At 38.6% G+C, this 14,826-nt stretch overlaps 1 protein-coding gene and 1 pseudogene across 1 annotated transcript in view; both read left to right on the top strand.

Annotated features, from left to right (window-relative positions):
- IMPG2 (interphotoreceptor matrix proteoglycan 2) overlaps positions 1–1,081 on the top strand; it is a 164,628-nt gene extending 163,547 nt beyond the window's left edge. The window contains exon 19 of the mRNA XM_044919217.1: positions 1,000–1,081. Coding sequence (XP_044775152.1) covers positions 1,000–1,081 — 82 coding nt within the window. The remainder of the gene's footprint in view (positions 1–999) is intronic.
- A 12,808-nt stretch (positions 1,082–13,889) lies between these two features.
- LOC110582694 lies at positions 13,890–14,598 on the top strand (annotated as a pseudogene).
- Positions 14,599–14,826: the final 228 nt, after the last annotated feature.

The following is a 14,826-nucleotide window of genomic DNA, read 5'->3' as shown; positions in this document are numbered from 1 at the left end:
CCACGTGTATCCTCAATTAAAAAAAAAAAAAGAACCACATCAGAACCTCTCTCTGCCTTTGCCTTTGCCTCTGCCTGATGGGGTATAAGTTGCTGAAAGCTACTTTTCAGTTCCTGCAGCTAGTTCAGGTAATGCTATTGGTTCCAAGCAACACAAGTATTTACTATTCCCTGTTCCATTCTGTTGTATATCTGATTTTATTATCTCTTGTTCATAAGTTTTAGCAGGTTCCGTTTTCCAACTTGTTTTCACTTACTTCCTGACTTAGAGGCTTTCAAATTTCAAAGCCCTTGAATTCTTATTCAAAAGAATTGTTTTATGAAATGTAAAACAATAAAAGCTGAACTCTCCTGGTCAAAGATACACAACTAGAAATATGTAGCCCTGCAATTACCTGTTAGTTGATTCTGCTATTCCCTTACGTTATTATATTCTGTCTCATCATTACTGGGACAGCTCCTACTTTTGGGGAAATGTCCTGTGTTAAATACTCCTTCTTCTGTGGCTTCATTAGCATTCTATGCATTTCCTTATAAATATTCTTGCCACATTAAATTTTAATTTGATTTGTCTCTCTCTCCCACTAGATGATGAAGATAGGGACTTCTGTATTTTCAGGGCCTAGTAACAGTATGCACTCAAAGTTGTTTTCATTGATCATGCCCAATTTCAGAGGTGTTAAGTCAGACTAGATCCCATCTGGAAGTCTGAGAGAAGGGAGCCTGTTGAGGGAATTTATCCAGGTCAGTGTCCCAGGGTAGAAAGCAGGGTGGAGAAGTATAGAGAGTAGATCTGGAGGACAAATCAAAGGTGTCCAGCATAAGATATTGGGTGTGTGACTGAGTCTAAAAATGAGGATTAAGGTTTTGCCAGATTGGAGGGATATGGGGGAGGGTGTTATTAGCTCAGTATGTTATTGCTTCATTGCAAACAACCACAAAATGTAAGTGACATACAGAAATAGCATTTATTTAGCTTATATGTTTGTATATTTTCCAGGTTGGGCCCACTTGAGGCTGTCCGGCTGGAGGAGATCTTTCCGTGTGCCTCTTCCTCCTGGGATCATCCAAGTCATCTATGAATGCTTTTCTCACAGAGATGGTAAAAGTGCGAGGGAGTAAGTCCAGTTGTGCATGTGCTTTTCAAGCTTTTGGTCATTTCACATGCCATATTGTTCTCTTAGCCTGCACGAGTCACATAGCCAAATTTGGGTTAGGGAGAATTTGAGACTATTTCTGAACAATAATGTATCATACCCACCAAAGATGCTCCTGCATCTTTCCTCCTGTTACCTTTTAAATATTAGTTAAGGACATGTTGACAATTGATTGAGGATTCTCTAATGGATCTTGCAGAATTTTCTCTAGTACTGTCTCTCCTCAAAGCTATATGATTATCCACCTAAAAAAATTGGGAATGTATTGGCAGTAGATTCTGGCTAATTCATGCAAATTCAGCATCTCCGCAGAACCTAAATTAAAATATAATTCAACACTAGGGAGGAGAGTAATTTTTTCTGCATTATTCTTGGAAATGTCCATGCCACATTGATGCATATAATATTCTATAGCTGGCAAATAAGCTTACTAGCAGTGGTGTTAAAAAAATAAAAAGAATCTTTTACGAAGGTATACAATATTTTTGGGATGCATATGTGGCTTGATTTCAAATATAACTTGGAAAATCCACTGAATTTTAAAAATTTGTGAGTAATCGAGTTTCAGGTTGAGAATGAAACAAGTGAAAATATTTGAAGTTTTGTTGCTTTTAAAGGCTAGAATGTATAATAAATTGGCATGACAAGATGAATTATTCCATTCATTTATTCACTTATTTTTATAATTCAATCAGGTGAATTTTATTGAGCACCCTACCAAATTCAAACCACTATTACGAGGTCAAACAATGGTGGTTAAAGAGATTAACTATGTGTTGGCTAACTGAACATAATAAAAAAATTAAAAAAATAAACATAGATTTTGTTTGTAAATTAAAAAAATTTTTAAAAAGTTCTGTAGCTAAAAAAGACATTAATGAAATACAATTTCTACTATCAAGAAATTTATAATCTTGCTGGGGAGATTATAGGGAAGAATAACACAAAGACTATAATATATATTCTTTATAACTCACTGTAAGGTCTTTAGGAAAAGGACCCATGGCTTTTCTGTTCTGGGAGATTTTTGATTCCTAATTCAACTTTTATTCTTGTTTTTGGTCTAAGAAGATTTTCTATTTCTTGGATTCAAGATCCATGATTGAATCTTGGTAACTTGTGCATTTTTAGGAACTATCTTATTTTTTCTAAGTTATCTGACTTGTTATTATATAATTACATATAGTAATCTGTTATCACACTATGTATTTCCGGTATCTGTTGTATTGTTTTCCATTTCTCGTTTTGGTTTTTGAGTCTTCTCTCTTTTTTTTTTCTTAGTTAATGTAGTTAAAGCATTGCCAATTTTGTTTATTTTTTTGGAAAAACTAGTCATTACTTTCAATGTTATTGTTTATTTTGGTGTCTATTTTATTTATTTCTGATTTTCCTTTGTTATTTCCTTCCTATACTAAATTTCAGGTAAGTTTCTTTTTCTAGTTCCTTGTGGTGTAATGTTAAGTTGTTTATTTGAACTTTTTTTCTTAATACAAGCATTGATAGCATAAAAAATAAAAAAATTAAAAATATAATTACCATATATCTAGTAATTCCACTACTGGGTATTTACCCAAAGAAAACAAAAACACTAATTCAAAAAGATATATGCACCCCTATGTTTATTGAAGCATTATTTACAATGGCCAAGATATGGCCAGAGTATTCATTGAGAGATGAATGGATAAAGAAGATGTGGGGTGTGTGTGTGTGTATGTGTGTGTGTATTATATATTATGGAATATTACTCAGCCATAAAAAAGAATGAAGTATTGCCATTTACAACAACATGGTTGGATCTAGAGAGTATAATGCTAAGCAAAATAAGCCAGTCAGAGAGAAAGATAAATACTATATGATTTCACTTATATGTGGAATTTAAGAAACAAAACAAACCAACAGAAACAAACCAAAAAACAGAATCTTAACTACAGAGAACAAATGGAGGGTTACCAGAGGGGAGGTGGGTGGCAGGATGGGTGAAATAAGTGAACGGGAGTAAGAGCACACTTATTTTGATGAGCACTGAGAAATATATGGAATTGTTGAATTGCTATATTGTATACCTGAAACTAATACAATACCATATGTCAAATACACTGTAATTAAAATTAAAAAAATTTTTTGAAGAGTTGGAGTTAAAAACAAGAATGTTAAGCTGGGACCAGTTAGGAAGCGTGAGCAACACATCAAGCAAATGATTTAGTGTTAAAAGCTGGATTAGGGCAGTGGCAGAGTCCTGGGAGAGGAGATGGGTGTGGCAAGTATCACTGAAGCCTAGTTGAAGGGCTTTGGCAACCAAACTAGTTTGGGTTAGGGAGAATTTCTTTGACTCCACCAGTTCAAGCCTGGGTGACTGTGAGGACGCTGGTGGATTACTGGGAAGGGAACTCAGGAGGAAAAGGCTGTCTGGTCTGTTTTTCAGTTTTGCAAATGTTGAGCTTGAAGTTTAGAGGGCATATCTATGTGGCAATAGCCATTAGGCAGTTGGCAATTTGAGTCTGGCACTTTGAAGAGAATGTTATAATGGGTTGCAGCTTGAAAAGCTTGCCTGTTCTAAATTTGGAGTGACCAGATTATTTTTGAGTGGCAAAATCGTGAACATTACAAAGACTCTCTCAACAAGCAGTAAACTTTTTATGATACAGCGTAACACTCAATCTTTTTCTTTGATTCTCTTTTGCCATGCCATTTTAGTCCTTTCCTTCTCCTCTTTCTGCTTCCCAAAGGCCATTAACCAAGGAAAGAATGCTTTTCTTTCTGAGGCTTCTGGCCAGTTTGGTAAGGTCCAAACAAACAATATGTTAAGTACAACTTAAAAAGTTTTGCTCTGTTCTGAAGCTGAATCTACAGGTTCAGGACCATGCACCTCTGAGGTCTCTGCCTCTGCTCTCTAATGCGGTCTGGGAGGTGTTATATGACCACTGTGACTGGTGCCTCCAAACTGGGACAGCCAGACAGTATTGCACAGTTAGCTTCCAACAAAAGGATATTTTGAGTATAAAACCTTGATTTCAAAAACAGTCATGGGCTCTGTTCCTTCACTGCAGCCTTTCTCTGAGCCATCCTCTGCCCTAAACCTGACTGTTGAAGGCTTTGCTTTCCATTTTGTCCTCACTAAAACATTTTTGATCTATCACATACTTAACTTTCCTGTTCTGTTTTGTTTTTAAACTGCGGCAAAAAAATATGACATGAAGTTACCATCTTAACCATTTTTAAGTGTACTGCTCAACAGTGATAATAAGTCTTTTAACATTGTTGTGCAACCAACACAACTTAAAGAGTTCTATAGAACTCTTTAAATCTTGCAGAACTGAAACTTGGTACCCATTAAACAATAACTCCCCATTCCCCTTTTCCCCCTAGCCCCTGGCAATCACCTATCTACTTTCTGTCTTTATGAATTTGCACCTCTAGGTATTTCATATAAGTGGAATCATATGGTATTATCTTTTTTGTGATGCTTTACTGGTTTTGATCTGTCTCCTTGGGTGGGATTTGAACTACCTTGTGCTTTGTCACTTTGTGTACCCATTGGCAAGATAAAGGCCTGGACCCCAGAATCCCACTGGTATCATGCTGGGCCTGTGCTACCCATCCTGAAGGAAAATTAGATGTCACAAGAGAACACTTTAACTGCATGTAATTCCAGTCTGCCCCTCATGAGATCATGAAACTCAAGGAATTCTGAAGCTTAGAGCATTCAGATCCGCCTTATGGCAAAATATGCCCTCCCCCCAGCTCTGTAGACAGATTAAATACCAATGGCAAGACTGCAGGCTCCTGCAAATCAAAAGAGTCTAAGAATGGCAATTCAAAGAGTTAGAATATAGGCGTTGAGAAAATAACCACACCAGAAGTTTGGCATTTATATTGTATTTTTCCTCTAAAGATAGTAACATGCTAACCAGATAATTATTCTTAACAGTGAGGCAAGTCATTAGGAAAATTGCAGTCTGACCAAATGAAACTCCTGGTAGTAAATGTCCCACTGGAGGATGACACTGATTTGAAACTGAAGATGTCACTCTTGGAACTTGTAAAGAGGCCTCAGTCATTGATGCATTATAGTATCAGAGGAGTTTCTTTAAACCAGTGCCGTGGTGGATCTAGGCATGGGAGTATGTGGGCACTTCAGAATCACAGGGCTAGCAAGAATCTGAAGGGTTACCTTGCTAAAGTCCACACGGACTTTAGCAAGGAGTGGAAGATTGTATCCTGTGTTTAGAGTTCTCTGGATAAAACATTTACTACCTGAGCAACCCATCATGTCTGATTGGTTTTCTGTTGTACCCCAAGCTCCTATCACAAGGCCTAACACACAGCAGGAATTTAGTAAATATTTGCTGAGTGATACATCTGAGATCATTCTTTATTTTTCAATCTCCAAAGATTTCATTTCTCAACTTGCAATTTGAGTCCATATGTATCATTATTAACACTTAGGAAAGCAACTCAGTACATTAAAACCAATGGTATTTTCAAGATGCCAGGGAGATCGAAGAGGTGCCACAGGGTATGGGATCTATATCCCCCATCTGAGTAACTTAGCTATTAGACCCTAGGATTTCTTGTGATCTCTCACCAATTTAAGAGTTTGTTTTTATTGCTTAATAAAATGTACTATTGGAAAAGCTAGTGTAAGCATTTTAGTTTGGGGGGGGGCGGAGAGGGAGACAGACAGACAGACAGATGGACAGAGACCTGGCTTCAACTGTCTATTTTTTCTATGGAGTGGAAATACCAGCAGCTGGAAATATACTGGGGCCTGATACATACTAGATTCAAGGAACTAGTTCACATAGATAACAATGCTTTTGCAGGGAGTAAACAATGATATTCTCAGTACGGTCCAATCCCCAATATGTGGGCCAAAGAATTACCAGTGGGGACTTGAAAGGAGGTTGGAAACTGAGAAGAGAGGCAAAAGTGTGACCTGTTTCCTGGACCACTGGCCTGGAGCCAGATTCTCTGCTTCTTTCCTAAGATGAACCTGAGCCAGAGCAGGACTCACAGGTAGAAAAAGAGAATCTTCTTGTTTTGTTTGTTTGTTTGGTTTGTTGTTGGTTGTTGTTGTAGGGAGTGGTGGCTTTTGGAGATGTGTGGCCACATATCCTCAAGCAGTCGTTGAATGATGTTGATTATATTCTGGGTTGTACAGTAGGGCTACACTGCCGACCACACCTCTCACTCACTTTTTCCCATAGTCAAGTCCCCTTGTGTGCACAGTGTTTGGAACCACTTTCTACATCTGTATCATCCGTCTTCCTTGTTAGTTTGATGGTATGTTATTCTAAGACATATCAGAGGAAATCCTTCTCAGGAAGTATGTGCAGTTACCAATAAGTAAAAACACCCTTTAAAAAACTTTCTCTTCTTGTTTCAAGAGAATGTTTTTTTTAAAAGTTGATATCTATATTTCTCCACTGTGACCAGTTTTGGATTGTGGGGTTGTAAGGAGCTGAAATTGTGCCTATGAAATTCTCAAGATATAGTGGTTAATGCAAAGTTAATTTATTGATTGTCAGTGTGAGATGACTATAAAAGGAGAAATGACAGTCTTTGTTCAAGAGGAAATTTTCAGTGTAGATAGAGAAAACAGACACACATATGAAAGTTAGTGAATAAAGCTCTATAGTATGGGCTAATTGTTTGGTATTAACAGTAAGTGCACCAAACAAAGAAACAAGTAAACAACCCCCCCCCCAAAAAACACTTTGGATTGGAACTCCACTGAAGAAGGAGCACAGGCCAGATCCCAAAATGACTGGCTCAGTATTGGTGTGGCTTCAAGGGAATTCCTGGACAGACCATTGAAAGGGTGAGGATGGTCTTTCCTTCTTCCCTAAGATTCTTCCTAGAGGCCAGTGTGGAGTTCAGATTGAATTCCCAAGAGTGAAATTAATGCCTGTGTCTATTTCAATACATTTCCAGTTCATTACCATCCAGCAAAAAGGCACAGGCTTACACCAGGTCTTTCCAAAAGGGAGCTAATCAAAGGGAAGACAGGTGAGAAGGGTGAAGGTAGGATACAGAGTGAGAGCGTGTCACCTTGGTTGACAGAAGGGGTGTGATGGTATGGCCTCCTGCTGCATGGGACTTTCTCCTAATAAAAGAAGGACTCACCTGAGGTCTGAGGAATGAAAGACGCAACTGGCATTATGCATAGCTCTGCCTTTGCCCCACTCATTTGGGACTCTGTGTTTTTGCTTTTAAATACTTTAGCTCCCTGCTTCTGGGGAACATAGGTTACTTTATTCTTCTCATAATCTTGCTCTTAGTTCAGGCTCTTTCTGTACCAAAAGCTCCATACCATAGGATCAATCTTATGCCAGTGACATCTCTTCCTCTCTGTCTTCCTATCCCTAATTTAACTGAGCAGAGTGGATGGTATCACTTTTGAAGAAACATTGGCATAACTTGGTCTAGATTTAAATGGGATGTGATCTAGCTGTCAGCTTCAGCCAGACTTCAATTCTTTTATCTATCATCTATCTATCTGTCATCTATCTATCTATTATCTATCTACCTGTCATCAATCATCTACTTCTGGTAGCTTTTTCTCCTAGGAGGCTTTAAACACCAATCTGACCTATTTCACTGTAAAGCAGTCATTTCTGATACTTGTCCATTAGGGAGTAGTTTTTTTGTTTTTTTGGTCCCAAACCAGTGTTTTTAAAACAGCATCAACTCCTTCAGAAACACCTGGGCAGCAGGGGCGCCTGGGTGGCTCAGTTGGTTAAGCGGCTGCCTTCGGCTCTGGTCATGATCCCAGAGTCCTGGGATCAAGCCCCACATCGAGCCCCACATCGGGCTCCCTGCTCGGCGGGGAGCCTGCTTCTCCCTCTCCCTCTGCCTGCCTCTCTGCCTACTTGTTCTATCTCTCTGTCAAATAAATAAATAAAATCTTAAAAAAAAAAAAAAGAAAAAGAAACACCTGGGCAGCATATAAACAAGCACGTTCCCAGGCCCCAGCCCCACAGATACTGATACAGAAGAGCAAGAATGAGGCACTCCAGATGATTCTTATTACACTACAGGGTGTTTGAAAACCTGTGCCTTCAAGGGATTTAGAACTTGGCCTGGGTCAGGTTTGTCTTCAAACAGATAAATTAAGCTCTCAAAACGTTTCAAGGATTTGGTGAAGCAGCTCAGAAGTGGAACTGGCTTGACATGCTACTGTGGGGTGAGGTGAGTGATAGTCATATGTCAGCCACACTCATCTTACCCTAGTCATTTCCTACAGATTTAATGGTTTTCCACGATGCTTCAAGTAGAAGCAGGAAACCATTCTGAACCCACTTGTTCCCAGCACTGTCTGAGTCATCTCTAAATGTCCTAACCTTTAAAATAACCTTTCTCGCAGAGCAAGTCGAAGTCAGGAAGCAGGTAAGCAACCTGCTTTCCTGTGCTTGCAAATATATATATTTTGATAATGCTATTGGCATGTTTAATAGAATATAATTAACTATTCAAATTCCATTTCAGTCATTGGGACTTCAAAGTTGATTTTGGAACTGTAAAGAGATTTTCTGAGTTTTTCCTTGCCTTAAGCTTTGGGGTTGGTTTTAATAAAAGACTTTAAGAGACAGTTATTGCAGTAGGAAATCTGTGTTCAGGAGCTAATTCATACTTGCTTAAAATGAATTCCCTTCAGGGGATTGGATTTAAGATGTGACCATTAACTTAAGGATATAACTACTACTTCACAGAACAAGGAGTTGCATTTTACGTAGAGCTGTTGATGTGAAAGGTGCATTTTGGAATATAAAAAACTATCATATGGATCCTTCAGGAAATTTAGAGGTGGGCACATAGTAGGCACTCATAATGATAATTGCTGAAAGAGGAGTGGGATTTGAAGGATGAATTGAGTATCTATTGATTGAGAAACAGTTTTGTGTTGAGAATAAAAATGTCTTTTTTATCAGCTGATATTTATGATGTAAAATATTTCCTGATGGTACTTAAGTGGTAAGTAATGGTTGTTTATTAGTTGACTCACTTTAAACACTTTATATTTTGTTTTGCTTTAGTAATTGAATATAATAAATAGTGTTGTTGCTGGACAGCAGCTGTGGTTTTATTCCCAAAAAGGATGCTTTGCTTAGATTGCTATCTTTTGTGGCATCAGCTGGTGCTGTTCATAGATGACAAACAGAAGCAATTCCTCTTTTAATGAGTTTGAAAGTGTTATGAGATTGAGGATGAAGGTTTAAAGTTGTTGATTAGGCAAACTAAGCTGTCTTTTTTCTAACTACTCTGTATGGATGGCTGATTTTCCAAAGGCTAACTTTCAACAGAGATTCTTCAGGCTACTAAAACTCTTTTATTAAAAAACAACAAACAAACCCCTGCTATTTAAAGAAAATTATGTCTAGGGGGAGTGTGTTATTTGTGATTTATGAAGTTGAAATTTATGATGATAAATCAATTGTAGCTGCCTTTCTACAAAACTTTAAATTGAAGTTTTAACATGGTGAAGACTTCAAATAAGATATTAATATTTTCTATCCATTTTGTTTTGAAAAATGTGTTTGCAAAAGGAAATAGAGATAACACAATAGTATTTTAGCTAAGCAAAAAAAGTGCATGTTGTCACTGAGCTCATCTGGAAACTTCCAGGAGGTCCTGAGTCTCTGGGAATTGTGGGCAAAATGCGTCAGAGTTGGGTACGAAGAAGTCAGTGTCAGACCTCACAGAGCTTCTAAGCACCTTCTAAGCACCTCTGGAGGCAGCTTGACCTACAAATATCCATTCTCCTTGGCTGATTTTACTGAGGCTGCATGAACTGAGGTGCTGCCACACCCTTGTCAGGCTGCAAACCAGTAGATGGACAAAGGAAAGAAAAATAAGAATTAGAAAGAGGCATTTGAGCAAGATGTTCTTCACTGTCAATTGAGCGGGGGAAACTGTATGATGTAAAGAAGCTCCCGGGTCAGGGATAGGCAGATGCTCTTTTAGGCTGGTTATCTGTTCACAAGAAATGAGGTCTACATTATGTCAATGGGAGTGTACATTTACCATGTAGTGGGGAGGGTGGTAAAGAGTAAAATTGCCTTCAGATACTTTAGAGGAAATAAGTGAGCTCTAGCACCAAGTGGAAACCATTCTCCTCCCACATTATCTCTTTCTGTCACCCACCTTCCTCTATCCATCAAATTAGAGAAATTATCCTTCTTCAGCCTATTTTAGTGCATAATATTCTGTTGGAAATGAACCACATAGAAGAGATAGCTGAAAACTTGAGACTATAGCATACCCCTCACCTTGGTGGAAATTTTGTGGAAAAAAAAAAGGCTATCAACGAGGCTGTGAAAATTTCAAAACACAAGATAGGACCTAGGAAAATTAAGATTCTATAAAAACTTTAATATATAATTTATCTATGGTAGGTTTTTAATTGATATTGAATAGATTTATATATTAATTTTGGAGAAATTTGTTTTTCTATAATATTGTTTTTTCCAATCCAGGAACATAATATGCATCTTTCCATTTCTTCATATCCTATTTTGTGTCTTTAAATAAGATATGAAATTTTTGTCATATAGATGTTCATAGAAAATTCTTGTTAAACTTACTCCTAGGTGTTTTTTCTTGTTGTTGTCCTTAAGAATAGATATTCTCTTTTCCATTTCTCAGTGACTATTGTGAAACAGGGAAAATTTGTTGATTAAAAAAAAATTATCTTGTACATAGCCACCTGAGAAAGTCACATAAATTCTCTCTCTTTTTTTAAAGTACAGTCTTATCAACAAAGGGATTAACCTTGTTTTCCAATGATTTTTACATGGTATTTAATTTTTCTAAAATGTGTATGGCATTTGTGAGCATCTGCAGGACAGTGAATAATAGTGATCATCCCTGTCTGATTCTTGGTATTAAGGAAAATGATTTCAGTTTTTTATTGTTTACAATGTTGTCTGCTGTTGAAGTCTAATAAATAGCTTTTATTAGTTTTAGGTAGTTTCCATTTTGCTTACTGTCTGTATTAGAAATGGTCTGACTCTGAGTATCTTTTTCCAAATTTATTGATATCACATGGTGTTTCTCCTGTAATTTCTTGATATACTTTATTATGTCAATAGATTTTTAGTTGTTGGATCTCCCATCACTTTCTGGAATAAGTTCTATTTGGTTATTATGTATTTTCTTTGCATGCATTGATGGATCCTATTTCGTAGTACTGTATTAAGAAGATCACATAAAATAGGTCTAAAATAAGTATTTTTAAGCGATCCAAGTTAGAACCTCTTTGTCAGCTTTACATGTAAATGTGTAAGTATTTGAAGTTGTGTCTGCCATGGCTTTCCTTCCCACTGCCACTGGTGAAACCCTGTCTGTTCCTTGAGGCTCACCTCAGTGGCATTTCATCTGTTAAACCTCTCCTTTGTCTTGGTCCCTACTGCATGAAATCACTTTTCTTTTTTTTAAGATATTATTTATTTATTTATTTATTTTTAAAGATTTATTTATTTATTTGAGAGAGAGAATGAGAGAGAGAGAGAGCACAAGAGGGGGGAGCGGGAGAGGGAGAAGCAGACTCCCTGCTGAGCAGGGAGCCCGATGTGGGACTCGATCCCAGGACTCCAGGATCATGACCTGAGCCGAAGGCAGTCGCTTAACCAACTGAGCCACCCAGGCGCCCGGGATATTATTTATTTATTTGACAGAGAGAGACACAGCGAGAGAGGGAACACAAGCAGGGGGAGTGGGAGAGGGAGAAGCAGGCTTCCCGCGCAGCAGGGAGCCCGATGCGGGGCTCGATCCCAGGACCCTGAGATCATGACCCAACTGAAGGCAGACGCTTAATGATGGAGCCACCCAGGCGCCCCATGAAATCACTTCTTTTGTCAAAACTTTGCAACATGTTGTGGTGTCAAAACATAATTTTCAAAAACTTAACATGACACTTACATAAGTATATGGTGAGTCCTTGTCGAAGATTTATTTAACTCATTAATGAAGGAGCAGGCAGGATAATAAATTAGTTCACAGGGCTTTTAAAGAACAGAGAATTCTATAGTTTGTTGATGATGGCAAACTAAATAAATTGGCTAAGTTAGAGATGAAATGGTCAATACCCTAAAGGACAATAAAGTCATGTTATTTAGGGTTATTTTTTCCACTGAACAGAAATCACTTGCATCTCTGCTGGAAAAAAATCTACAAGTTTTTACATAACTTCGTAGAATTAATATTAAATAGCAAGTCAAAGAAAGGTACATTCTCCCAGTGAAATAAATAATCCTTGGGTGGGTCTGTGAGATCATGTTCAACTATGACATTGAAAGGATATACAGCCTTCCTTTTGCCAAATTTCTGTTTTGGATACTTTTTTCTTAACAGTAGTAAGTAGTACTTGATGTTTCAATTATTTGTATGTCTGACCTATGGTAGCATGGTGTAGGGGGAAATGCATGGGTTTTGAATATGTTATACAATGTAAGGTTTGAATCTTGACTCTGCAAGCCCATCCTTTACCCATATATGGTTTGTGCTATTGGGGAAGGGGTTTGGGACAGCTGGGATGCATAATAAAAATAGATTTAGGGCTTGGGAGCATCAGGAGAAAGCACAGTTGGCACATCTCTGGCATTCTCATATGGTAACAGCTCAGTATGACCATATTTCAGCAGCCTAAGGCTACAAATGGGGTCACAAGGACACCAGCAAGCCAAAGTTCCTGTTTTTGCCTTCAACTGCCCATGTAGGACTTTCCATACCCTTACAGAGAGACCCTCCCCTCTAATATTTCTGGGTTTCCCCCAAAGGGATGCCCATTTGGTCACAAATCAACCTATTCTCCTCCCTTGGTGGTGTTTGCTATTTCTGATGCCCTTTGGAGCCCCTCATGGCCATGAAGAATGTTGGAGAATGTAGAAACCAAGGGTACTTTCTTCTGATGTTCCCAAAGCCAGTAAGCTGCCTTTTCTACCACTTCCAGCTGCTTGCCCTCCTTTCCTCCTATAACCGAGTATCTTAACAGGGCAGGTCTTCTGACAAAATAGAGTTTGGGGAGATTTCTTTCACCTAAGGATTGTGTACCTGGAATCACATGCATGTGAGCTCTTGCTTTAGTGTGAGGGAGAATATTTTATTTTATTTTTTTTAATTTTTAAAAAGATTTTATTTATTTGAGAGAGAGTGAGAGAGAGAGCACAAGATGGGGTAGAGTCTGAGGGACAAGCAGACTACCCTCTGAGCAGGGTGCCCCATGCGGGACTCGATCCCAGGACTCCAGGATCATGACCTGAGCCCAAGGCAGACATTTAACTGACTGAGCCACCCAGGCGCCCTTTAAACAACTCTTATTCAGTTGCTATTTGAGGGCTAATTGGTACCAGTTACTATGAGTAAAGATACAAAGGAACATTCCTAGCCCTTAAGATCTAGTTCAAACTATCTAGTTTAAGTAGGATAAACACACTAAAAGGTCAAATAATTTTGCAAAAAAAAGTGATCGTAGGATGTAAATGCAGCAGCACAAGGCATTTGTTGTGAAGCTTTCAGAGGTGAGTAGGGATCACATTCCTAGGTCATTAGAGACCACACCCAAATTTAAGGATGTTTTTCTCCCCAGGGAGAGAATTTGACTATGGTTTATATACTCTGTGAAGATGTTTTTTGTGCTTATGTACGAAATATCTAGGGGTTCATGCTGAAATCTCCCTGCCTCCCTGGCAGTTTTTATTTTTATTTTTTTGTTTTTGTGTTTTGCCTGGCAAACATGTGGACTTGGAAGAACAATTCAAGCTTTCATTGTACCAGCATGAATGTGTGCCGTGTGCCCTGTCTGATCTGGTCAGTCTTTTCCTCCTGTCTTCAAAAATACAAGTATAGGCTGAGCCGCAGGCTGAGGCAGCTCATGTCGGGACGCGGGGCCGGAGCCTCTGCCCGGCTCCCTGTAGGCGCCGAGATGCCCAAGAAAGCTGGTGCGAAGAATAAGGGTAAGAACCAGAGCTAGGAACCAGAGAGACCACTTCCTCCCTTAGGTCCTGTGACGGTTGATCCTAAAGGCTGTGTCACCATAGCCATCCATGCCAAACCCGGGTCCAAACAAAACGCTGTAACAGACGTGACAGCGGAAGCTGTGAGCATGGCCATAGCAGCCAACCCCCTGTCGGAAGGAGAGGCTAATGCCGAGCTCTGTCGGTACCTTTCCAAGGTCTTGGAGCTCAGGAAGAGTGACGTGGTTTTGGATAAGGCTGGTAAATCTCATGAAAAAGTGGTGAAGCTATTAGTGTCCACAACTGCAGAAGAGATCTTGGAGAAATTAAAGCAGCAAGTTGAAAAAAAATAAAAGCAAGTTATGAGAAGTACATCCTTGAGAAGCTTTTTAATTGCTATTCATGAAGAGGCTGTTAAGTAGGAAAATATATTTCAGTGCACTGAAGAACATGAAAAAAAAAATTTAAGAACAGGACTCAAAAAAGAAGTAGGAATTTTAAAAGTACTGTACGTTCAATGTAGTTTCTGACATCCAAACAGTTTGGAACATGTTAGTCCGATTTCATCACATTACAAAATAACAGAGCTGGAAGAGATCTTTAAGACAACCTCAGTCAGCCCCTTTCATCCTGTGACAGGGCTTCTGCTCTCCAGAAATTGAGAGACTTGTTCAGGATCACACCGTGTGGGATGGCAGCTAGAACCCAGGTTCCTGG

This window comes from Neomonachus schauinslandi, chromosome 1 (assembly GCF_002201575.2).
Source record: "Neomonachus schauinslandi chromosome 1, ASM220157v2, whole genome shotgun sequence".
NCBI lineage: Eukaryota > Metazoa > Chordata > Mammalia > Carnivora > Phocidae > Neomonachus > Neomonachus schauinslandi.
Note: the sequence above shows the minus strand (reverse complement) of the source record. Positions and strands in the feature narration are given on the sequence as shown.